Source organism: Hemiscyllium ocellatum, chromosome 5 (genome assembly GCF_020745735.1).
Source record: "Hemiscyllium ocellatum isolate sHemOce1 chromosome 5, sHemOce1.pat.X.cur, whole genome shotgun sequence".
NCBI lineage: Eukaryota > Metazoa > Chordata > Chondrichthyes > Orectolobiformes > Hemiscylliidae > Hemiscyllium > Hemiscyllium ocellatum.
In genome coordinates, this window is record NC_083405.1 from 102,083,877 (window position 1) to 102,111,648 (window position 27,772).

Genomic DNA, 27,772 nt, shown 5'->3' on the forward strand with positions numbered 1-27,772 from the left:
TTGTCCATGTAGAGTAAATAATAAGAATGTTTTTTATCTCTGAGCAGACTAGCACTTTGAAAATCTCTCCCTCTAAAAGGCAGTGGAAGCAGAGTCTTTGAATATTTCTAAGGCAGTGTCAACTCCCTTAGGAAATATACTAATAATTGAGCCACTGTATACTTCACAAGGTCTCATAAAGTCATAGAGGTGTACAGCACAGAAACAGACCCTTCGGTCCAACTTGTCCCGACCAGCTATCCCAATCCAATCTAGTCCCATTTGCCAGCACCCGGTACATATCCCTCCAAACCCTTCCTATTCATCTACCCATCCAAATGCCTTATGGATGTTGCAATTGTACCAGCCTCCACCACTTCCTCTGGCAGCACATTCTATACACGTACCACCCTCTGCATGAAAATGTTTCCCCTTATGTCTCTTTTATACCTTTCCCCTCTCACCCGAAACCTATGCCCTCTAGTTCTGGACTCCTCCACCCAGGGAAAAGACTTTGTCTATTTATCCTATCCATGCCCCTCATGATTTTATAAACCTCTATAAGGTCAGCCCTCACCCTCTGACGCTCCAGGGAAAACAGCCCCAGCCCATTCAGCCTCTCCCTATAGCTCAAATCCTCCAACCCTGGCAACATCCATGCAAATCTTTTCTGAACCTTTTCAAGTATCAAAACATCTTTCCGATAGGAAGGAGACCAGAATTCCACACAATATTCCAACAGTGGCCTAACCAATGCCCTGTATAGCCACAACATGACCTCCCAACTTCTGTACTCAATAGTCTGACCAATAAAGGAAAGCATACCAAATGCCCTCTTCACTATCCCATTTACCTGCAACTCCACTTTAAAGGAGCTATGAACCTGCACTCCAAGGTCTCTTTGTTCAGCAATGTTACCATTAAGTGTATAAGTACTGCTAAGATTTGCTTTCCCAAAATGCAGTACCTCACATTTATCTAAATTAAACTCCATCTGCCACGTCTCAGCCCATTGGCCCATCTGATCAAGATCCCATTGTAATCTGAGGTAACCTTCTTCGCAGTCCATTACACCTCCAATTTTGGTGTCATCTGCAAACATACGAACTATGCCTCTTATGCTCACATCCATATCATTTATATAAATGATGAAAAGTAGTGGACCCAGCACCAATCCTTGTGGCACTCCACTGGTCACAGGCCTCCAGTCTGAAAAACAATCCTCCACCACCACCCACTGTCTTCTACCTTCACAAATATGTATTTAGCCAATTAAACACCTAGATAAAGGATTCTTATGGTGCAGTTATAGTGTCCCTATCTCTGAGCCAGGAGGCCTGGGTTCAAGTCTCACCTGCTTCCGGAAGTGTATAATAATATCTCTGAACAGGTTAATTAGCAAAATATTTAAATTACATTAAACAAGATGCTTCTTGTTTCCAGACGTCTGGTTGTCCCTGTGCAGTGCATTCACAGGTGTATGACAACAGCAGCTAGACCAATCTAAAGACAGTCATTAGACAGACTTTCCTTAACGCAAACACTCCTGGTATCACACTATCATGATGTGTCCACCTCACTGCCCCGAAAAGTAACACAGGGCTAAATTTTACATTTTTTGGGCTAAGACCAAGTTGTGTCCAGTTCTTTGGAAGGACTGCTACCATGAAGCCAAATGAATTTTCTCACCTTATTTTCCTAAATTCATCACATTAACTACCTACCCTACCCCCATGGTATCCATCACATCTGATTTTAGCCCGGTTTTACTACATGCCATTCCCAGAACAACCTGCCACTCAGCAGATACCCACCAAAACTCTGGCATTTCTTAAGCTCATGCCATCTTTGAAAGGCTCTGTGCATTCAGACAAGTGTTGGCAATCTGGCATTGCCCCTCACCAGTAACATCATGACACCTACTGGTGGCACATAGCTGGCATGACTGACCCTCCTTCACACATGCCACTTTGTGCCCTCGCACTAGACCCTGTGTTGGCACCAGGCCACAAACTTTACCTTGACATTGCTATATCCTGTGTGAACACTGTAACCCCGTACTACCTTGTCCCCTGTGCCCACTGCAGATCTCTGACTTGTCTTCATCCAGTCGGTTCCTGAAGAAGGGCTCATGCCCGAAACGTCGATTCTCCTGCTCCTTGGATGCTGCCTGACCTGCTGCACTTTTCCAGCAACACATTTTCAGCTTCAGCCAGTCGGGGAATATTAGCTACATACAAGCAATCAGACAATATCAAACATGAGTTTTTATTTACAGAAAGCAAAAGCAAACGCAAACGAAACCAAGAAAAGGCTGAAGTTAGCGCCAACAATTAAACCACATTTCCACATCATGACCAAAGAATATTGTTCAATCCTCAAATGTCTGCTGCACCCAGTTGTCATCTGTTAGAAACGGCTGTCTGGAGGATGGCTTGGTCATCCACAAAGGCAGCTTTGTCATTCTTCCCCTTGTCCTCCTCATTCTCCTTCGGAGACTGCTCCTGTCTCCTCTGTTTCTCAGCATTTGACATGTTGCCTGCTCAGATTGTACTCAACCCAGCATACCACGATGAAGCAGCACAGACTCTTCGGAACATGTTGGAGATTTACGCCACAGCCTGGTCCAAGCAGTGGAACTGCATCTTCATCAGTCCTATGCTCTTGTCCACCATGACCCTGGTCGATGCCTGGGCGGCAGTGTATCTGCATTTTGCATCAGTCAGGTACTTGTGTAATGGGGTCATGACCCATGGTGTCAGTGGGTAGCCCTTACTCCCTCAGTACATTGCTTTGGGAGGTAAATGGTACGCAATGCATCAGGGGCGGCACGGTGGCACAGCACCAGAGACCCGGGTTCAATTCCCGCCTCAGGTAAATGTCTGTGTGGAGTTTGCACATTCTTCCCGTGTCTGTGTGGGTTTCCTCCGGATGCTCTGGTTTCCTCCCACAATCCAAAGATGTGCAGATAGGGGAATGGGCCATGCTAAATTGCCCGTAGTATTAGGTGAAGGGGTAAATATAGGGAAATGGGTCTGGGTGGGTCCCTGTTCGGAGGGTGGACTTGGTGGGCCGAAGGGCCTGTTTCCACACTGTAAGTAATCTAATCTAGATACATTGTTCCAGGTGTTCCAGGTTTGAGGATTCATGGCAGCTACCAGGAGATTGGGCATATATCTCCAGCAAATGGCTCAGAGATCACATGAGCATTAATGGAAAGTCTCCCTTCCTGTTGATGAATTTTGCAGTAGTAAGATGGCCCTCTCAGTGCAATGTGTGTGCAGTTCGTGGCAGCAATGTACACCAACTATCAGGTTCACAGGAGTAACATGCCAAGACTCCTGCAACAGAACCTACCAAACCTGCAATCTCATCCACCTGAAAAGACAAGGGGAGCAAATGTATAAAATCAGCACCATCGCAAGTTCTCCTTCAATTCACGCACCATCCTGACTTGGAAATATATCAGTATTCCTCTACTACCACAAGATCAAAATGTTGGATCTTACTTCCTAATAGCACTGTGTGTGTCCCTATATTCGAAAGACTGCAGCAGTTTGAGTCAGCAGCTCCCCACCACCTTCTCCAGAGTAACTCAGAGTGTAGTCTAACTTTCTGGCACAGCCAGTGATGCCACATCCCACAAACAAATTAAAACCGAATGAACAAAACCCTTACTGCTGTTTATAACTACTCACAGTCTCTTCTGTGGTGCTGCAAATAAAAGCAGGGCACTTTTATCTGTAAACAGGCTGGATTATTCACCCATGGTCTGAACAGTAAAGGACTGAAAGTTAACATTAACATTTTAGAAGATAAGATGAAGAGATTTTTTTATGAATTAGTAAATGGAGATACAGGTAGTTCTTCTATAATGTGATGGCTGTGTTCTTGTGCAACCCCGCATTATTGAAAAATCACAATTTAGAAACAACACTTAAAGCCTTGTCATGTGATCGCGTGACAATCAACACACATTTTAAAAGTTTGCGCTTTAGAACAGCATTTCCAATTCGGCAATTGTGTTACAGCGAATTCATGTTAATAAAATGCACATTATAGCAGAACAACATTTATTCATTCTGTGGACATAGTGACTGAATGAGCTAGTCAATAGAGCTGAAAATTCGACCACAGGATTTTTTAATAGAGTAATTTATTTGAAGAATTGTTTGTATCTAATATTTTCCTTTATCATCACACATAATTATTTTCTCCTGCATAATCAATTTCATAACTATTTTAATTTGACAAAAATAAAACACCTAAACTCACACAAAGTTGTTATACTAATAAACATTTGGCAAAAGATTTTTTTTCACAATTTGTTTGTTTGCACTTGATTTACTTGTCTCAACTCTAGTTTAATTTGACTCTCAAATTTTACGGTATGATTTCTACTAATTATTCTCTACCTCCCACACTTTCACTCTTAAAATTGTCAGCACCAAAATTTATATCTACTCCTAATGTCTCAGAGTTGGCTCATGCTCTGAATTTCACATCACCATCATCAAAGTGAAACTGAACTATCAATGACTTTGTTTTCAATGTCACCATCTGCATTTTCAATGTTTGTTGAAACATTAAAGTTTTCAGATAGACCACATAGGAAGTTGTTCTTCTTGTATTAAGGTGAAGTGATTTAGTTTATGGTGATCCTATTCAGCTGTTATATGTTTTCAAGTCATGTTTTGATTTTTTTTTGTAATTTCCATAAGAATAACATTTAATGGGTTGGAGGTTCATTTAAAGGTTACAACTTGTTTTTGTATAACACTGAAAGTGGGTCCTTTCCACTTTTTTCACCACAATATTCATGTATCTCTGATTTACTGCCCGTACATTTTGAATCTGACTCAGCTTCTATGATGAGGACCAAAGTTGCGAACCTCTTTAAGGAGGACATAGTCTCTTTCTTGTAGCTCTGGTAGTTCTTGCATTCTGTGGCTCTCAGTCAACTTCTCACATTCTTACTCTGCCCTCTACACTTTCTTTTTCACTATCTGTGGCCTTTTAGATTTTGTCAATTTAATGCCTTTTTTTCTTTAGCCCCTCTATTACTTCTGTTTGTTCATGCTGCCTGCCACTTTCCCTTTCCAAGTAACAACATATCTTGTTTCAGAATATAAATTATATAATACAAATGTATATGCAAAAAAAACAAATGAAGGAGGACTGAAGGTAAATTTTTATGATTTATTATGTAAATTTGGAACGTGTGGTTATGGTCGTTTCTGAGTTGTACTGTCAGTGCAGATACAGTCTAGGAAGAGCTACAGGATCCCCAACCAGAAGTTGAAAGCCTTTTGGTTGCTTAGGTTGTTAGATGTCAATCTTCCCATATCATGCCTTTCGATCCAAGGTAACATCTACCAATTTTGATTGAGATCAGCCAGAAACCTCGGAGAAGTTTATGACCAAGCAGAAAGACACATTTCACAAACATCAGCTTGATTCATCAATACTATTTGACCCGCCCTTTCAGTGGAAGTGCGGGTGATTACCTGGACTTGCTGCTGACATTACTGCTGAGTCCCCACAAAACAATTGTATTATTTTCTGTCTTCTTTCCGTTTTTCATGATCAGGTGTATTCCAGATGTCAGGATAACTATGGTGTACTGCTGCAGAATCGCTGGCATGTTGCCCATCAAAGCACTTTACTCTTTTCAACGAAGAGTGGCTTCAGGTCCGCCCTACTCCATGTTTATTAGTGAAGAGGAACTCCTGAAATAACTGTCTGCTCATTGGATCCAACTGAAGTTTGACTTCAAAATACTAACTCTGTGGATTCAAATGTATCCATTGCAAATGTTAAACTTGCATTCAGCAACATTTGCATATTTGCAACTCTCAGTTCACTTCATATGAATCTTTCATTTTGGGTTGCACTACTGTGAAACACTTGCTATTCGTTAGAACATAAAATGGCAGCTATTGCATGATTCTGTGAAATGAATGCACTCTGAGAAGCCAACCTATAATTCAAGGTAGAATATTTGGCATAATTTAATTCTTATACATTGTCAAATATTGCCTGCTGAATTGGTGTTTGTTCAATGTACAATAGCCATTTATTTCCTTTTAAATCTGTACTCCTAAATTTATCCAAAAAATCATTAGTGAACTAAATGACAAGTATTCAATAAGGAAATTGGCATTAAAAGCAAGATAATTTTTTCAAATGCCTTAACCACCCTCTATGTTTCTATATTTGTTTTAGGTTAAACAGTGGTCCTCTGCTACCTTCTTCATCCAGGCCCAAACCTGGGAAGGATGTCACATATTGGAGACGAAGAGGGCAAGACTTCAGTGTTTTATTGGATTACACAAACCGCGGGGACTCAGGCTGCAAAGGAAATAATGTGACAAAAGATCTAAACAATCCAAAGACTGAACAACAAGGGAAATGTTCACAAGACGTACGGCTGAAGAACATGCAACACAAACCAGAAGTAACGAGAATGAATGAGCAAAAAGGTTGGATGTCAGAATGTCAGAGTGTGACAGTGAAAGAGATGGTTGAAGACAAGTGGAGAATGCCAGAGGATCGTAAGTGCCAGAGCTTGGGGACAGAGGAATGGAAAGCGTCTTTAGGAAGACAGTTGTCTGATGGTGATGGAAACAAATTGAAACAGGGCATGTTGCCTCATGTGGTTGATGGTGAAGAATTAAAAAGAGAAGGATTACCATACATAAAGAAGGAAAAGTCTCAGTCATTGCCCAGAGTTATACCAGAAAGTAATGGTAAGGAATTTCAGACAGGTCTATATTATGTAGATATGCCTGGGTTTGACAGAAACAGAGTGGAAAATCAATTTTTGAAAGATGATCTTGTGTTGCAGGATAATGGCTCTTATTGTCATCCTAAATCAAGTACAAAATGGACAGAAAATTTCAGGCCATGTGCTCAGTTGCCAAAAGCGAAGTTGACTAGACCACTGAAACCTCCTTCATATGAATTGTATCAGCAAATTAGGAGAAGTTCAGAAATGATACCCAATCTCCATCTGCACAGAGAAACTGATGGGCAAGTGGTTTCTTTTGCCAATGACAGTGAAGCAAGTGTTGATACTAATTGCTGCCTTCAAGCTCCTGCTGGTAGCAGCTTGGAACCTCCTGTCTATGTGCCTCCCCCATCTTACAAAGCACCACCTCAGCAGAACGCTGGTAAGAAATGTTTTGAAAAAGTGCCTGCTTGTGATAGCACATCTCAGCCCTTTCAGTCAGTGGATACTGTTACTGCTCAGTCACATTGGTGTTTAGATAACCAGGAGAGTGATCATGCTCAGCAGAAACATATCTCTCATGATAGCAGCACAAAGCAACATCTGCAAACCAAGAGTGTTAGTGATGATGTAGGTAAAAATATCCCTCACAAAAGACAACCCTATAGTTCTTCACATAACGGCTACACAGATGACCAAAAGGCTTTTGTCAAGTACATACCATTTAATGATCCACGATTAAGACACATTACTATAGTGCAGTCTGAGAAGCAAAACAGTGAAGCCAATCGTAAGTATGAACCGTGGAAAGCAAAGGACAATGTTGTAGATGGAAACAAGACATTTGGACCATCAGACCATTGCAGTGCCTTTTCTGTTCCATCAGGATCATATTATTCCACTCAGGCAGGCCTGAGGCCTATTACTGATACTATGACTAGCCACAAATGGTTTGTAGCATCCAAGTCAGAGATTGAGAATGGTACTAAGTCTGAACATTGTTCTAAACCATATCTGGACAACCAGTTTGACAACTCATTCAAATGTAATTCCAGGGTTCTTTCAACCTTAAACCATCCTGTTGGTTATCCGCATTCGAATGCCAATTCTAAAGCAGAATCACATGTGCATCAAGACACTGTTGAAACCATTACCCAGGTGAAGAAGTGGGAACCAGATTCCCAGGGTTTTGAGGCACAAGAGAAGAAACACTCCAAAAGAAGAATTTCAGAAACAATATTTTGTCTTGTTTCCGTGCCAGTTAAAACATGCGAAGAAGAGTCAAATGAAGATGTCTTTGTTAATGATGTGAGAAATGGGAGTATTGACAGTATTCTGAATGACAGCACTGGAAACTTAACAGAGCAAAGTTTTTTAAGCATGTCTTCCTCCGACTTGGAATTACAAGCTCTGACAGGAAACATGATCTCAGAAAATGGGTTGAAGCGACCTGAGCCTTGGAATGAAGTTAGCAATAGACGTACAGTTAGCTATAATTTTAACCAGCACAGAGAATTAACAGCTTCTGGCTCTTGGCCGGGTGACCAGTATAGAGATCAAGAAACGCAAACGAGCTTCATTAAAGGTCCCCGTACCACTCGGTCATTCACTGGTGCTACAAAAAATATTAGAACACGCAGCCAGATTCAAAGTCAGAATGACTCAGAACCTGAATGCAGTACATTAATGCAAGGGGATAAAAGGAATGCAGAAGTTACAGCCATCAATGACCAGAAACGTAAGCTGAAAACCTGTTCAATAAATGGTCAGGCAAACTTGTATCCCTCTACAGGTAGTGCTTTCTCAAAGGCAGCTCCTAAACAGCATCAGGTCAATCACACTAGCTCAAACCAAAGTCATGTTCACGGGGCTTCGAGATGCTCACAGAAAGAAAGTGGAGGTGGAAGTGTGGTGGATCAGTTGGAACAGAGCAGAGTGGTTTCACAGGCATCGTCAAGCAGTGGCAGAGAGGCAGTCGGGTTTGGTCAGTTCCTCTTGAAACCTGTAAGCCGCCGTCCTTGGGACGCAATTAGTGAATTAGAAAGTTTCAACAAAGAGATTCAAGAGCAAGAGGATCGCAATGTTCAGGAACTGCGGAAGGAAGTTGAAGACAGTGAGCTTAGTGCAAATCAGTCAATACACCCAGACAATGATTTTTCAGACAGTCAGACTTACCAAACACCTGAGTTGTGTGTGTCTGAAAAATCATCAGTCAAGCTGATCAAGCCCAAAGAAAAGAAGGACAGTGGCAGTGATAAAAGTTGCTCAAATCACACTAATTTTACCCCTGATGTACAGGACCATTCTAAAAGATCTGCTGTCAATAACAGCAACCAGTCAATCAATCAATTCCAAAAACCCATCAATAAAAGAACAACTGATACCAAAAGTAGCACAATTCTAAATGTATTCACAACAAAGAATGCCTACTTCAGTAAATTAAAAAATGAAAACAATTTGGAGGACACCAAGAGCAAAAGGCAGTGTATAAACATCAATGGAGTTCGAACGCCTATGTGTCAGTTAATTCAAGAACGAACAGAAAGCACAAATGATCCGGACACGTCAAACAAAGTGATGGTGCCAGACCCCAAAGCTCAGCCAGCTCCAGAAACTGAATGTAATGACAGTATTGGAAAAATGTTCACTCAGTTTGACAATGATCAGGGTTACTCCGAACCTATTCTGAACTCTCTAAACTGTCACAAAAGCACAAAGCCAAAAACTGACAACCTATACGACCTCTTAGAGCAAAAACCTGTGGAAGGAATTTCAAAAACTGAATCATTAGAAGAAAGAGCTGCTCGGATTTTGGGAATAGATGTAGCTGGAGAAGCCTTGATTTCTCCAGTGAAGAAGACATCACACCAGAATACAGGAGAAAATGAGACAAAACCTCCTTTTGATGTGGAACTGGGCTATAACGGTAATCATTTTGTGGCAGACAGGAAAAATGCTTCAGTGGGACAGACAAGACACATCGAGGAGAAATCTTTGGAAAGCAACAAGCTTTCAGAATGGAAACAAAACCCTCTGTATGGAAGCTCAAGTGGAAATAATTTACATGAGAATAAATTGCTGAAGCATCTTGCTAAAAGTAACAAGGAGTCAGGGAAAAGGGCCATCATAAACGAGTTCTTTCATGGACCTTTCAAGGAGTTTTATAATTGGACTGATGCAAATTGCTGTCTGAATGCAGAAAGCAAGGCTGCCTCTGTCCCAGATGCAGACAGGAAAGGTCGAAATTCTTCAGAGAAGATTGAGTCATTGCAAGGCAAAATCTCATCATCTCCCCCAAACCGAACAGCTCTCGACCGCTTGGCCAGAATGAAAGAAGTAGATTCGGTTTCCCGTATCAGACGTCTCAGCATCAAAAGTACAGGTTCTGGTGATGATTTTGATGAGGAAAAATGTAGAACAGAGAGGGGAGAAGAGGAAGCAGATGACATGTTGGCCAGACAGGAAGAACTCTGTACAGCAAGGAAGAGAGTCATATCACTGGACCAAGATTTGGAACCTATTGCATCTTCAATGACAGCTGATTCTGAGCACAGACATATGGCAGGTACGTCCTTACAGTACATCATGCCTAAAGTCTTAGTATCTCAGAGACTGGAGGATGGGTACTTGTAGAATCATAAATATAGTGATGAATTTAGTATTAACAATCTTAAGAAATTATTGTCATCCCAGCTGATGTTATTACTGGACATGTCAGATTCCAGATTGAAATCGTGATTGATAGATTATGTTTTATTTGGTTTTAACTTGCATGTCTTTCATAATGTTGCAGATTTGGCTTTAACAATAAACAGTAGAATTAGAATCCTTACAGTGGGGAAACAGGCCCTTTGACCCAACAAGTTCACACTGACCCTCCGAAGAGTAAACCACCCAAACCCATTTCCCTAAAATATATATTTGCAATCCTTGTTTTTACCTAATGCACCTAACCTACACATCCCTGGACACTACGGGCAGTTTAGCATGGCCAATCCATCCTAACCTGCACATCCCTGGAGTTTCGGGGAAAACAAAGCACCCAGAGGAAACCCACACAGACACAGGGAGAATGTGCAACTCCACACAGACAGTGGCCCGAGGCTGGAATCAAACCCAGGTCCCTAGCACTGTGAGGCAGTGCTAACCACTGAGCTGCTGTGCTGCCTTAGTAGTTTAATAAAGAAAAGAAGAAATGTAGAATAAACCGTCTTATTTATGAATAACACAAATTTAAAGATTTTGAAACACGTGTTAACATATAATCCTGTTAATTTCTAAAAGACCCCTGTACAGTACCCAATGGCATTCCATGTACAGCCCTTCCTGATAAAGAGCTTTTGCCTGAAACGTCAATTCTCCTGCTCCTCGGATGCTGCCTGACCTGCTTTTCCAATACCACATTCTCGACTCTAATCTCCAGTATCTATAGTCCGCACTTTCACCTTCTTTGTACAGTTCCTACATAAGAGAAAACTCACCTTCCTGAACACCTCCCAGTCTGGAAAATCTAATAAACTCTTCCTGTAGTTTTTATAGACCTGAGCTTAAATATTCTCAGCTTCAAAAGACCTTTTTGGGGTTTTAACAATATGCTCTAGATCTGGAACCATTACTAAACTCCTTACTCAAAGGTTAACCAATTTTTAATGTCTATTTGTATCCTTTCACACATCCATCATCATCCAAGACTGAGCATAACAGGTACAGTTAGTAAGTTTGCAGATGACACCAAAATTGGAGGTGTATTGAATAGTGAAGAGGGTTACCTCAGATTACATCAGGATCTTGATCAGGTGGGCCAATGGGATGAGAAGCGGCAGATGGAGTTTAACTTAGATAAGTGTGAGGTGTTGTGTTTTAGGAAAGCAAATCTTAGCAGGACTGACACATTTAATGGTAAGGTCCTACAGAGTGTTGCTGAACAAAGAGACCTTGGAGTGCAGGTTCAGAGCTCCTTGAAAGTGGATAGATAGAAGATAGATAGATAGAAAAATACAGCGCAGTACAGGCCCTTTGGCCCTCGATGTTGCGCTGATCCAAGCCCACCTAACCTACACTAGCCCACTTTCCTCCATATGCCTATCCAATGCCCGTTTAAATGCCCATAAAGAGGGAGAGTCCACCACTGTTACTGGCAGGGCATTCCATGAACTCACAACTCACTGAGTAAAGAATCTACCCCTAGCATCAGTCCTATACCTACCACCCCTTAATTTAAAGCTATGCCCCCTCGTAATAGCTGACTCCATACGTGGAAAAAGGTTCTCATGGTCAATCCTATCTAAACCCCTAATCATCTTGTACACCTCTATCAAGTCACCCCTAAACCTTCTTTTCTCCAATGAAAACAGCCCCAAGTGCCTCAGCCTTTCCTCATATGATCTTCCTACCATACCAGGCAACATCCTGGTAAACCTCCTTTGCACCTGTTCCAGTGCCTCCACATCCTTCCTATAGTATGGCGACCAAAACTGCACACAATAAGTCGCAGATAGATAGGATAGTGAAGAAGGCATTTCGTATGCTTTCTTTTATTGGTCAGAGTATTGAGTATAGGAGTTGGGAGGTCATATTGCGGCTGTACAGGACATTAGTTAGGCCACTGTTGGAATATTGCGTGCAATTCTTGTCTTCTTTCTATCGGAAAGATGTTGTGAAACTTGAAAGCGTTCAGAAAATATTTACAAGGATGTTGCCAAGGTTGGAGGATTTGAGCCATAGGGAGAGGCTGAATAGGCTGGGCTGTTTTCCCTGGATCATCAGAAGCTGAGGGGTGACCTTATAGAGGTTTACAAAATTATGAGGGGCATGGATAGGATAAATTGACAAAATATTTTCCCTGGTGTGGGGGAGTCCAGGACTAGAGGGCATAGGTTTAGGGTGAGGGGAAAGATATAAAAGAGACCCAAGGAGCAACTTTTTCACACAGAGGATGGGATGTGTATGGAATGAGCTGCCAGAGGATGTGGTGGAGGCTGGTACAATTGCAACATTTAAGAGGCATTTGGATGGGTATATGAATACAAAAGGTTTGGAGAGATATGGGCCGGGTGCTGGCAGATGGGACTAGATTGGGTTGGGATATCTGGTCGGCATGGATGGGTTGGACCGAGGGTCTGTTTCCATGTTGTTCATCTCCATGACTCTATGACTTCCACAGAACTGCCCTAGACTGAAAAGAAAACTAAATCCTTCTTTTTTCCAGCTTTGGTGGTTTTCCCAACCTTACAAAAAACAAGCCAGGAAGCATAGATCAGAAAACATAAGGTTTTGTTCTGTGTATATTGCTCAGTCATAAACCCTCCTAATATAAACTAAACACCATTAGCTCTGGAAGGTACCTCTCCATCAAGTAGTTTTAAAATAAATCACCATGGCTACAGGCATACTTACAAGTTAGTCATTAAAGTCAACAGTCAGTCACTTCAATATGACTACCTGTTGAATACTAGCAAATAGGGAACAGAAATAATTGCTCCTGATTCACAGTAATATGGTAGTTATATGAAAAACAGGAAATTTCAATAGGAAATGATATCTTTGTGAAAGGGGTACTTGCTATAATCAGTATTTGCATCATAACTGTGTCATGTAAATCATATTTCATCCTTGCATAGAATCCATGGGGGCTAAATCCATCAGCTTACAAAAAGGGAACATGATGCGTAATTAATCTATATTTGTGATTGAAATTCAGTTTGCACTGATGTTCCCTCTTAGCTGCATGGCTGCACATACATGCAGAGCTGAAAAGTGTGACACTGGAAAAGCACAGCAGGTCAGGCAGCATCTGAGGAGCAGGAGAGTTGATGTTTCGGACTTAAGCCCAAAACGTTGACTGTCCCGCTCCTCGGATGCTGCCTGACCTGCTGTGCTTTTCCAGCATTACACTTTTCAATTCTGAAGTCCAGCATCTGCAATCCTCACTTTCTCCTGCACGTACATGCAGCCACACTGAGGGTCTACATATGGTAATCAGCCGACCCACAGCATTCACAGCATTTGCTTTCGGTTCAGGAGGTTGTTGCTATGCGCAGGCTTTAGAGATCTGCACAAAAGAAAAATTAATTAACAGGAATGTGGGTTAACCTTCCAATTTAGGCTGCTCATTGCAATTTTATTTGCTCAATTTCATTTGAATTTCGTTTTCAAATTTCATTTGCTCAACTTCTGCATGCTTGTGAGTCCAAATAGCCTTTATGAATGTCAATGCAAATACAGAAGATATTGCACCTCCATAACTGCTCATAAATGAGCTAATGAGAATGAAAATTTAGTCACTGAAAGCCAAAGTCTAACCCCTAAAAGAGATCACTACATAGTAACTGCCTGGCCCACCTAAATAGTTTGGATAAGTTTGCTTAGGTGGTGTATTTGACTGTCACTGCTATAAAGCAGAATGGCTTATGTTAAAAGAATCCAAGCTAGACAGGAAGTTAGCACAATTGCAAATTTCACCATATAGTCATTCCTGAATATATGCAGCCAGGAAATGCCACCTTTGTTTTCAAGGAATGAATTGCTTCAGTGATTCAAGATTTTTCCTGGCTCCGAGTTAGCTGGGTATTCCTTTAATGGCAAGTTGAAAACTCTTCTCATTCCTTTGCTGCCATCTTCTTCACCACTCCCATCTTTCTATCTTTATAGCCTTTTTCTCTCCCCATCGACCCTTTGCAGCTTTCTTCATCCAAATGCTTCCTCTTCCAGCTTCCTCCTCCCTGCCCCTCAGCCTTCTTCCCCAACATACAGCCCCTTTCTTTTCCATATTTATCCCACTGCCCTTGCATCTCCTTTGTCTTGGCTGAGTGCATCTCCCTGAGACCCCTGGCCCAGTTGACAGGACTCCCATCACAACCCCTGCCAAACTCCAGACTCAGTCCACAGCAAGCCCACTGACACACTGTTACAGCCATGACCGTAATTAGCTCAGAATAGAACAATCCTTCCCACCCCTCACTGTCAGCACCTATTAAAATACATTCAGTCAAGATAGTTCTTTTTCCATTAGTCATAAATATCTTTAAAAACCTGATATGCAGCAAGTTAATAACTGACTTGCTGTTGGTCAGAACTAATTCTGATCTGTTCCTGCCACTTCCCACTCCTACTCAATGTTTTTGCTCCATTACAGCTGATCATTTATTTTTATGTCAGCTTTCAGCTTGCTTGCCACTGCTGCTGCCCCCACCCAGCCCCCAGTGCTTCTGACAACAACAATTTGCATGTATGTAGCACTTTTTAATGTTAAACTGCTCATGGTACTTTACAGTGTTATAAATCAATATGGATTACATTATCCAAACACAGGGAACACCGAATGTTCTGGGCAGGAGGTCTGGTCTCCAACTCAATGTGGATCAACATGAGGTGATATTCAAATGGATAAAGTCATAGAAGCCCTACAGTGTGGAAAGAGTCCATACAGCCCATCTGGTCCACACTGTCCTTCCGAAGAGTATCCCACCTGGATCCACCCTCCTACCTTATTCATGTAACCCTGAATTTTCCATGGCTAATCCACCTCACCTTCACATCCTTGAACACTATGGGGAATTTAGCATTGCCAGTCCACCTAACATGCACATCTTTGGACAAGGACAAACCTTAACTCAGTTTCGCTGTCCACACATCCTGCCAGACTTGCTGATTTTCTCCAGCATACTCAGTTTTTCAAGGAGACATTTTTCCCATCATCGTTTTTGCCAGGCAGCTACTGTTCAAATTGCCTGCTAAGTATCAGAATCAATCAGTGTATGTGATATCAGTCAGTATAATGGGATCAACAACTATTCCTTAGTGTTTTCATCTTCCACACAGGCAAGAACAACACAAGAGCATCACTTCAACATTTTCATTACAACTTTATATAATCCCTACTTGAACCTATCAGAGTAATCACCGTAATTTTCAATATAGTCATTCAAAACCCCTCTTAAAGAAGCATATTTAATTTAAAAGCAATTGTATTTTGCTGAAGTAGTCTTCAATTCAAAACAAAAAGACTTCACTACACTGCATGCATGCATTCAGTAACTATAGCACTTCAGTTCATTGCTTTTAGTTTTCACTGGCACATATGAGGGTTAGCGTAGACTCGATGGACTGAATAGTCTGCTTTCACACTGTCGGGTTTCTTCCTCCAAATGCAGCTGAGCATAAAAGTCTACAGTGTGGAGGTGAAGACTTTTCATGTTGGTCAGCTCATGAGAAGGCTCAGTCATCTGAAGCCGGGTTTGTGGTTGTAAATATTTACTGTTAGAGGTGAGCTCTGACTGAGCAAACAAGCCTGTCCAAGCAAGACAGCCACATCGACTGACACCCACAAACTTGACCAGGGCAGGCCAGTGTTGCTGAACTCAAAAAAATCTCAACTCAAAGGATCGTGTCTTGAGGTTGTACCCTTGCCCCGCACTAACTTTTAATGAAAAGTTCTCAGACGTGTATATTTTCTTGGTTTTGAAGAAAGACCTGAGCTACTGAGTGTTGTAATTCCTTTTACATTTTGAGTGTGTACCCTGACACTGTGAAAGGGGCAGTGCCACTGTGGTCCCAGTGGTGCTATATTGGTAGGTGCATGAAAAATTACAGATGTTGAAAGAAAGGGTGTCTGATGGAGATGCCTGGCACCCATCCTCCTGTGTGACAGATCTGTGCCGTGCCAACTTTACAATGCCAACTCACACTCCTAGGAGCATGAAGCACTGGGCAGAGAGTAGTACACACCCTGGCAGAGCTACAGCAGATCATTCATCCCCTTGTGACACTGCAGTCAGGTTCTCCTGAGCTTCCCAAAGGTGCTGACCTCTGCAGCCACCTCTGTCCAGGGTGGACTCTCATTGGCATCCCCAGGGAAAAGAGCTTCCCTTTTGTCCCAGACTGTAATCTTCAGGGAACATCTATTGAGGCATTGCTAAAGCATGGTGCTGCTTTTCCCTGCTGGTCTCTGATATCTCCAGGGGTGGCTGGAGATGATGAGCAGAGAGTGAGTGATGCTCCCAAATTGCAGAGAGTGAAGTAATATACAGGTGATGTATAGGTAATGTGCAGTAATGTATAGGTGCCTTTTAAATCTGACACCTGGATGTAAGAACCTAAAAGATGTTGGAGCGGGTTGGCGGTTAGAACCTCCTACACAGAACACTTGGTGTTTTACCTACACTTTCATAAAATAATGAGCTGAGAAATATGTAATTGTATGAAAAGATTGCCCTGTCTCAGTTTAGAAATCTCTCCTGCTGTTAAATTCATCTCCGCATTGTCTCTAAAAATGCAATTCCACTACCAAGTTGCTTACAAGGTCCCCATTCAAGTTACTCAAGCCAAATTCCTGAAACTCCCTAACTGCACTATGGGTGTCCGTACAGCCCAACGATACCAGATGTTCAGGAAGGTGGATCACAAGCACCACAAGGCAATTGGAAATGGGCAATAAATGTTGGTCTAACCAGTGATGACCACATCCCATGAAACATTAAAAATAATATGTCGTCTGTATCACTAGCCTACCTATGTCTAGTCACCTCACAATTCACAATTCATTGAAATCATTAGGTTTTAAAATTGTGCCCCAAACATCGACATCTGGGTCATTAACCAGATCAAGAAAAGCAGTGGTCTTAAGACTGACTGCAGGGAATCCAAGACATTCCTTGCATCAGTCTGAGGAACAACTGTTTGCCATTACTTGGTTTCCTGATACTCTTTTCCTTTTATTCCACACACTTCAACATAACTGGCTAGTGTATTAATTGGCCTTTTATCAAATATTCTCAAAGGAAATATACATCACATCAGCCATCTCTTCCATTGATCAAGTTAGTCAAACATGATTTGCCCGATCAAATTTTGCTAGTTATTTTTAATCAATTCATTCATATTTGCCCAAATGGTTACCAGTTTTGCCCGGAATGTTTTCCCATTATTGAGGTTAAACTGATCTGCCTCCACAGCTGGGTTTGGACTTGCATCCTTTTTTCACAAGAACACTACAACGTTATAATTCTCCGATCCTGCATCTAAGGAAAATTGGAAGATGATAGCCAGTTCCTCTATAATTTCCCCCCTTATTGTTTTCATATGCATCCCATCTCGTTCCTGAGAACTTATCAATTTTAGGTCGAGCTAGGCTTTCTAGTGACTGCTGTTTATCAGTTTTAAACCATTCTGAAATCACTTGTCTCTTACAATGTTTTTGGTCGAATTCTCCTTGTTATAGCCATTCACTACCTGAAATATGCCCTTTACTTCCAAGAATGGATTATATTTCACTATTTATCTACATAAATTAGACATTTGCACTTCCTTTAATATTTCCTGTCACTCTCTTCTCAATCTGTCTTTTTGCCTCGCTTATTACCTTTTTAACTTCACTCAGAACCTGACATATTCATCTTGGTTTTTACTTGTACTTTCAACCTGACACCTAATAGATTAGATTCGTTTTGCTTCATTTTATTTCTCTCGGCAAAGAGGGAATGCTGGCTTTGACCTTTGTACCATTCCTCCTGTTTGAAAGGCAACTCGACTGTACCTGAACGATCTCCAGATTAGCCTTCCAAATCTTGGCTCTGCCCTAGGTAAATTGTAATCAGTCTTACAGCCAAAGACACGGCCCCTCTGAGAGCTCTGACTGACACTTGGTCCAATAGATGATTAGTGCAGTAAGTCCAAGCTGTGTAATCAAGATTTCCAATGATTTCATGCAGCAAAATGGAAGGAACAGTCATTCATTGGGATTTTCCCTGGTGCAGCAATATGTAAGTATTTTAGTTTTCACGCAATAAAGCCAACACCATTTGACTCTTTCTAGCAATTAGTTAGCTCTTCTGAAATGAGAGAGATGAGCATTATTACATGGTGTAAGCTGTAAGCACTCTCACCTTACATCATGGATTCAGCCCCACTCTAGAGATATGAGCACTAAATGCTGCTCAGACTTTGATACAATGCTGAGGGAGTGTTGCATTATTGGGGGAATCTCTTTCAGAAGAGAATTTAATCTAAAGCTTCATCTGTCTTCTCAGGTGGATTCTAAAGATCCTCAGCCACTATTTTGAAGTATAACAAATCTTTGATTTCTTGGCAAAGTTCCTCCCTCAATCAGATTTCTGAAAAAGAGATTTGCTTTTCTCTCCTTGCTGTGTGTGGGAAATTATTCCGTGCAAATTGGTTGCAATATTTGCTATATTATAGCAGTGACTGCACTTAAAAAGTACTTCATTACCTGTAAAGCTCTTTGGAGTGTTGTGCATTTATGAAAGTCACCGTATCAATGTATGTTTTTCATTGTGATTGGAAATTTTTCAGAATTGTGAGGCATGGAATCAGCTGCTGCAAAATTATGAGCCACAGATCATTTGGTTGTTTAATACAACCAAAAACAATGAGAAAGTGGACACATTTTTCTTAACATCTTCTGCAGTCTGAATTTATCAAGTGTCTTAGCTTGCTCACGGAAGGCTGAATTTGCAAGTAATTCTGTAATTGCACATACACATCAATATTCTATAAGGACAATTGTGCAAAATAATAACAAGAATACGATCTCATTTCACAATAGCTTAGAAGTGATGAAGGGGACCAGGAGTAAATCTGCACGTGATAGGCCAGATATGCTGTAAACTGCTGTGGGAATTGAGGTTCCTTTTGCAAAGCTAGAAAGGTCCATGTATTCATAAACGTAAAATATGCTTTCTCTCAATTCCCAAATAAAGCAAAATTCTACAAGTGCTGGAAACCTGAAATTAAAAAAATGATAATGCTGGGTAAACTCAGCAGGCCTGGCAGTATTTGTGAAAAGAGACTTTGAGCTTCATGTGACTCTTTCTGAAGAAGTGTCTTATTGTTCTTGAAACGTTAACGCTGTTTCTCATTCCACAGATAATGTCAGAGCTGCTAAGTTTCTCGAGCAATTTCTGTGTTTATTTCTCTAAATTCCCTTCATAACTATGTAACAGAAGGCACTTTTACAATATAGAAAGGAATAATGGTAACGTTCTGCTTAGGAATGATTTAATGATAATTTAGTATAATTTTCTTAAATGAAGATGTCTTTGAATGTATTGATTGCTTTTCATATCTTAGTTATGAAGTGCACTTTGATGGTATTTTTAAAAGTCTGCCAGTGAGGGATTACAATTGATTAAATCATAATTTTATGGAATGATGTTATTTTTATCTCACTTGGATACAATCACACCCCTGAGCCAGCAGATCATATGTTCAAATCCCACTGCAAATATCCAAAAGCTAACACCTGGATTTATAGATTAGATTAGTATAGGAAGGATGTGGAAGCTTTAGAACGAGTGCAGAGGAGGTTTACCAGGATGTTGCCTGGAATGGTAGGAAAATCTTATGAGGAAAGGCTGAGGCACTTGGGGCTGTTCTCATTGGAGAAGAGAAGGTTTAGGGGAGATCTGATAGAAGTGTATAAGATGATTAGGGGTTTAGATAGGGTAGATACTAAGAACCTTTTACCGCTAATGGAGTCAGGTGTTACTAGGGGACATAGCTTTAAATTAAGGGGTGGTAGGTATAGGACAGATGTTAGGGGTAGATTCTTCACACAGCGGGTTGTGAGTTCATGGAATGCCCTGCCCGTATCAGTGGTGAACTCTCCTTCTTTATGGTCATTTAAGCGGGCATTGGATAGGCATTTGGAAGTTATTGGGCTAGTATAGGTTAGGTAGGATTCGGTCGGCGCAACATCGAGGGCCGAAGGGCCTGTACTGCGCTGTATCCTTCTATGTTCTATGTTCTATTACTTACAGTGTGGAAACAGGCCCTTCGGCCCAACAAGCCCACAACAACCCTCTGAAGAGCAACCCACAAACCCATTCCCCTACATCTAACACTACACGCAATTTAGCATGGCCAATTCACCTAACCTGCACATCTTTGGACTGTGGGAGGAAACCCACACACACACGGGGAGAATGTGCAAACTCCACACAGCCAGTTGCCCAAGGCGGGAATTGAACCCTGGTCTCTGGCACTGTGAGGCAGCAGTGCTAACCACTGTGCTACCCATAGTAATAATGCCAATACTATCATTAACTTACGTTCGTACACTTTTAGCTCAAAGGAAAAACCCTACAAAGTGTTGTCAGTGATTGTATATTTTGAGATAGAGGGGTACGTCCTCAAAGTCTTCACTATTTGCAACCTGTTAGAAATCACTGAACTGATACAAGCCTGCCCTGTTATGCCAGTCTTTCTGAACACACACATACTTTGACATTGAAAAACTAATTTCATGTTAAGGAGTGTAAAATTTAAAAAAAGATTATATAAATCCAGAAATGTAAAGATTTTATTTATAGATTGCTGTTTCAGTTTCTACTTTAATCCCATGTGTGCCCCCCAGTTATTTTGTTAAAATATAAGTAAAAGTGAAGGATTATCAGTACATTTTGCTTGTTAGCTCTGATCATTCTTCAATGTGAGTGTCTGCCGACCCTGGACATCTGGAAATTTCTTGCCTTGCTGCCAGAATCACACCAGGGAGATCATTCGATCAAAGCAAACACCACAGTAGGATAGTGGGGGAGTGTTCTACGGTTTGAGATGCCAGTTTGCAAATGAATTTTAAACCAAACGTTTTGACCTCTCAGGTAGATACAAAAGGTCCCAAGGCAATATTCCCAAATTTTCCAAGCTAACTTTTATTCCATTCCACAACTTTAGTTGAAATGAAGGAAATTAAGTTAATTATATTGTTTGAAATATCTTGACACAATGTGGTATCAAGGATGTGTGAATTGGATTGAAGTACCAACAGCAACTCATTGATTCATGATACCGTACGTGTTTGGGTAGAGTTTCTATTTGGGCATAATATGCCTAAAATTGAACCAATTTTGAGAAATTTCTTTGTCTTGAGCTTCTGCACAAATGTATTTGCATATAGTCAAGTGTAAAGTCTGGCATGAATGAGTACAAACAGATAGTATTTTAAATTAGCATCCATTTTGCTTTAAAAATATTTCTTAATGCATTTCAGGGTGATATCTTAGTTTAGGTCGATTAATGCAGTTGAAAATGGACTTATCAGAACAATACGTACTTTGAATGCCTTGTCCTCCACTTCTGAATGCAGTGATAAAACTATTTTGATCATTGAAAACTAAATAGAGGTATCTCATATTTACATCGGTGCACAGTAGTCAATTTTGATATTTTAAGCAAAGAAAAATATACGTGTTTGAAATTTGTTGCATGGACGAGACCAAACTCCCTCAACATATATTAAGAAGAGAGCCTGGACCCCAACTTTTACTTATTTTTGAGGCAAGTGTAAAGTCTGTTCCAGATGTAATTCAATTGGTCAAATTACCATGCTTGATGCAAGACACACTTTATTCTTACACCATAGTTAACACACAAACAAAATAAATAAGAACTGGAATTACTTAAATCTACTGGAAACTTAACAGAATTATGCATTATTTAACAACTAAACAGCAACTGTTCCAGAAGAGTAACAACCCGTAAACACATGCTTGGCAAAGGCAAATTCAGTAAAATTGCTGATCTCACATGCAGTTCTTCAGTCCAGGAGGAAAGAACATCAAGAGAAAACTCTGAGAGAGAGAGAGAGAGAACTCAAGCATTTTGCTGTAGCAAGGAGAGAGATATATAGCAGCTTCCAGACCCCAACAGCTACAGAAAGTTAACCTAAAATCCTAGTTCTGTGAAAGCTTGACTCCACCCCTTCATGCTGCTTCTACTGTTCCAATTTAAAAAAACTCAAGGCTTCACAAGCTCTTCACATTATTATCATGAAACAGATCACTCGGCATCTGTATCAACCTCTCTTATTAAAAAAAGGACAGAAATACACCTCTTAAAGTCATAGTATCATCATGTTTTATTTTTCAAGCTTCCTCAAAGATCTGCAAAGAAGTACAATTAGCAAAAACTAGGACATTCCTGATGATGGGCTTATGCCTGAAATATCGCTTCTCCTGCTCTTCAGTTACTGCCTGACCTGCTGTGTTTTTCCAGCACCACCCTTTTCGACTCTAACTCTACAGCTTCTGCTGTCCTCATTTTCTCCTAATTAGATTAGACTTACAGTGTGGAAACAGGCCCTTCGGCCCAACAAGTCCACATCGACCCGCCGAAGCGCAACCCACCCATACCCCTACATTTACCCCTTACCTAACACTATGGGCAATTTAGCTTGGCCAATTCACCTGACCCGCAGGGTCTTTGTGACTGTGGGAGGAAACCGGAGCACCCGGAGGAAACCCACGCAGACACGGGGAGAACGTGCAAACTCCACACAGTCAGTCGCCTGAGTCGGGAATTGAACCCGGGTCTACAGGCGCTGTGAGGCAGCAGTGCTAACCACTGTGCCACCGTGCCGCCCTTAGCAGAACAAAAAATGCAATCCAACCACTTGGCCAGTTTGATGGCCACAAGTCTTTTTAAACCAATGCCAAAGCTTGCAGAAATTCAATTTGTACAATTTGAACTGAATTCATGCTCAAATTTTGCTATCTTTTTTGCTAGTCTCAGTGATTTTGGGGAATTGCACTGAATTAACTATTGCAGCTGGGCGGAAATGCCATGCTAAAATACACCACTTAAACAATTTTGAGCAAAGTTTTTTATTTTAAATTTTAAAACAGAAGGCTAATATAAATATCGCAGATGGACATAATTTGGAATTTAATGGGACATGCTTCAATCAGAAGAAAGGGCTTTTCTTCTCTTTATTTTACTGAGATATTACTGGAAGAAGCTTTGCAGGTTTCCATTTACTCATGTAAAGGGTGAGATCATTGGAAACTCCACAATGTCACTGACTGTACACCAGAATCAGTTAGGAACCATCTGAATGTGAACTAATAGGTGATAGACACCGGCCAGAAAGGCTGGGTTGTGGGAAATTGAATGTAATGCTGCTTATAAACCATTCTTGTCACGATGTGATGACAGCTTTGTACAGCAGCTGGGTTCTTTCGCCACTGAATTAACTAAAAAGCTTCTCAAAGTAGTGACCCAATACCCTTGAGAGCTTTTACTTTTGTCCCTCAGGGTTCACAGTTCCACATTTTCAAAGGATTGTTTTTCATTTAATTTGGAAATCAGAAGGTTTCCTTTCTAGCTGAGAAAAACAAATTTTAACTATTGACTGAACAGCACTTACTAAACTCAGCAATGTCCCTGCAGGACAAACTTGAGAATCTGTAAGGCGGCAGTGGTTGTGTGCATCTGGTGAAATTGCCGTGCATTAGAAATGCTCTACAAAGTAATTCCTTACGGGCTGCAACACATGAGAAAATGTGCATTAACTCCAGAGATTGCCACCACTCAGCATTTTAAAGATTGACCAGTTCTCTCTTAGAGCCACAGTGGCATACAACACGGAAACAGACCCTTCAGTCCAACCAGTCCATGCCAAACATAATTCCAAAATAAACTCGTCTCAGCTACCTGCTCCTGGCCCATATCCCTCCGAACTTTTCCCACTCATGTGCTTACCTAAGTGTCTTTTAAATATTGTAACTGCGCCTGCATCCATCATTTTTCAGAAAGTTCATTCCACACACGAACACCCTCTCTTAAAAAAATTGTCCCAATGTTTTGTTTTTATTCTCCCTCCTCTCGCCTTAAAGAAATGCCCCCTAGTTTTGAAGTTCCCCATCCTCAGGAGAAGACACCTAACATTAGCTCTGTATCGATATCCCTCATTATTTTATAAACGTCCATAAGGCCACCTCTCAATCTCCTGTCTTCAGTGAAAAACAGTCTCAGCTTACCCAGCCTTTCTTTCTAACTCAAACCTTCCATACCTGGCGACGTCCCGGTAAATCAATACTGAACCCTTTCCAGCGTAATAATATCTTTCCTATAACAGGGCAATCAGAGATGCAATACTTCAGAAGAGACCTCACCATGATGTCCCAACTCCTATACTCAAAGGACTGAGCAGTGAAGGCATGCATGCTAAACTTCTTTTTAACCACCTTGTCTATATGTGACACGTTCTTTAAAGAATTTAGCACCTGAATCTTTCTAGAGATCTGGCACGTACTCAGAACAAAAATCTTGAATTCTTCCATTTTGCATCAACAAATTTAATCAAAGACCAGTATATTCTATCAGTGACCAGAGAATGGAAACTTCAATGTTAAAGGTAACACCATACTTACAGCCAGATGTTATAGACTAAGTGGTTTCCTATCCATCTTGAAAATGAGTGAGGAGTTGGGAAACACACCGGCATTGGAGCAGGAGGAGGCTATTCAGGCTTCCAGATGTGTACAAGCATTCACCTGGAATTGGCTGACGTTTACCTCAACCCATTTGATCCCCATCTCTCACCTAACAAAAATTCATCCATCTCCATCTTGGAGAAACATTTCATTGAATCGCTATCAATAGCCCTTTTGGGTGAGAGTTCAAATTTCAACTACCCTTTTGGAAGTTCCAATTTTCAATCCAATAGATGTACTGTCAGTAAGTGAGAAGGCAAATTTATGGGATAAGCAGGAATACAAGCTCAAAGAGATTTTGGAATGTCTGCTCAGGATCCACATTAATGGCAAGGAACGCCAGTCAGTAACAGTGAATATTTAAATTCCGTTCTGAAGAAGGGTCACTCAACCCAAAATGTTAACTCTGCTTTCTCTCCACAGATGCTGCTGAGTTTTCCCAGCAATTTCAATTTTTGCTGCTGAATATTCTATCCTGCTTCTTTTAAAGTAAGTGCGAGAGAAACCCATCAGGTCTGACAGCATCGCATTACTTCCAAAGAAGAATCAGATCAGACTTGAAACATTAACTCTGTTTCTCTCCCAACAGGTGCTGCCAGAACTGCTGAATTTCTCCAGCATTTTCTGTTTTTTTTGTTTCAGATCTCCAGCAGCCTCAGTTCTTTCTGGATATTTTTGAAAATACTTTGGAGTGGGATTGTTTATGAGCATTGAGGGAAACAGAATTTGTTTCTATTTTGATAGAGGTAGGGGTGGTATCAGGAAGGATAAGGATAAGGAGTAGACACAGAAGTAGGCCATTCTGCCCCTCACCTGCTCCACCATTCTATGTCATGATTGGTCATCTACCTCAGCATCATTTTCCCACTCTATCCTCATATCCCTAGCCCCATAACTAGAAACCTTTTGATTATTGTCTTGAACTTATAGAAACATAGAAAGTAGGAGCAGGATTGGGCCACTTAGCTCTTGAATCCTGCTCCACAACTCCCTGGAGGAGAGAATTCGAAGGATTTTCCAACCTGTGACCAAAGAATTTTATCCTCATCCTGATGCCAGATGTCTTGCTTCTTGCTGTGATTCTGTGTCCTCTCCCAGCTTCCTGTACCTTACCCTGTTTATCCCATTGAGAATTGTTTCTATGACAGCGGAGACTTCAAGAGATGATTTAACGTGGCTCTGTGAACATTGAACCAGAGCCTTCAATTTTTCACTCTATTTACTCCTGCAGCCGGGTATAATGTCAGGTAATTTAATTAGGACATTTTCAGGAGCGCTGCACTTGTCCCTAACATTTTCAGGGTTTTCTACCAGTTATGGTGCTGGGTGTACAACAGGTCACCTGAGTGTGGCAAACATCTCTATTTGACCGGGGACCAATTGCTGCAGCTGGTGGGTCAGAGAGCTTTGATCTTTATGTACAAATTTAATTTTGTTTGTCGTTAGCATTAATTAGCGGAAACAGGCTATTGAGTTGGATGATCAGCCATGATCATATCATGATAACAGGCTCATAGAGCCAAATGCTCCATTCTTCTATGTTTCTACAAGTTCAAGGCAGTTGAACAGAGAGGATTGACTAGTTACAGGATACAGGGAACAGGACATGCAGGGAACAGGGGATGCAGGGAGAAAGCATAAATAGGTCTTTTCTGGTTGGCAGGATGTAACGAGTGGTGCATCACATGGATCATATAAGCTCAAGGAGATTTTGGAGATATCCAGGATCAGAGTGTTCACACCAGCTCAATCTGACCAGCACCAGATATTGCCCTGAACATAATGCAGCGCCCACAGCACTGACTGATACAGAGCACTTCCTGCAGTGCATCAGGGTGACGATGAAACCATTGATGCTTTCTCAATTAAGCCATTTCCTCATATCAAAGTTAGCCATACTACTATCCTGAAAGGAAAAATAAATGAGGGTTTCTTGGCTTTATCGAACAGTGCTTTCCAACATTTGCACTCAAGTGCAAAACCAACCTATAACATATTTCAAGCCAGTTATGACTGAGATGAGAAGACAGTTCTTCACCGGAAAGTGGTGAGCCTGTGGAATTCACTACCATAGAAAATGGTTGAAGCCCAAAAGAACTGAATGACTTCAAGAGGAATTGGATTTTATTCTTAGGGCTAAAAGAATAAAAGGGAATGGGGAGAAAGTGGGAACGGAGGATGGGTGTGTGTGTGTCGGGGGGGGAAGCTGTGGGGAAAGGGAGGTGATGGAGTTAGATGATCAGCCATGATCATATTGAATGGTGGAGCAGGCCCGAAGGGCTAAACGGCCTACTCCTGTTCCTCCTATATTTCTGAGTTAAAGCACAATATTCTATTAATTGGTCTTTTTTTTATAAAAAGAAATATTTGAATTGACCCAGAAAACTGTCAATGATTTATTTGCTTCCTCAGTAATATTCCATCCTGTGAAGTCCCTCATAGTCAGTTTTCCAAGAAAAAAAATGTTAATGTAGAGTTGAAATTTGGTGCTTCAATTTATCCCACTACAAAGTCAAGGAGTCAACATGAAAACACTAGCAGGCCTGTAATCGCTCCTGTTTTACTGATGATATTTATTTTGTCTCTGAGTTTGGTGAGGATGACCTGTCTGCAGACAGACATCAACAATATTTGAACAAGCACCCACTCTCCACCCTTTGCCCAACTTTTCAACTCTCCCCAAAAATGTAGCTGACATCATTGGAACCAAGGGGCTAATATTCACAGGGAACAGGGAGGACAATTTGCTGAGGAACAGACTGTCAGCCTGCGCACTGTGACATTCCTAACTGGCAACCAGTCAGATTTGTTTATATGCACATACTCATTCATG

At 41.1% G+C, this 27,772-nt stretch overlaps 1 protein-coding gene across 1 annotated transcript in view; it reads left to right on the top strand.

Moving 5' to 3' along the window:
* Positions 1-27,772, top strand: part of jcada (junctional cadherin 5 associated a) — a 184,333-nt gene that overhangs the window by 146,645 nt on the left and 9,916 nt on the right. Inside the window, exon 4 of the mRNA XM_060825045.1 lies at positions 6,205-10,274. Within this exon, the coding sequence (XP_060681028.1) occupies positions 6,205-10,274 (4,070 nt within the window). The remainder of the gene's footprint in view (positions 1-6,204; positions 10,275-27,772) is intronic.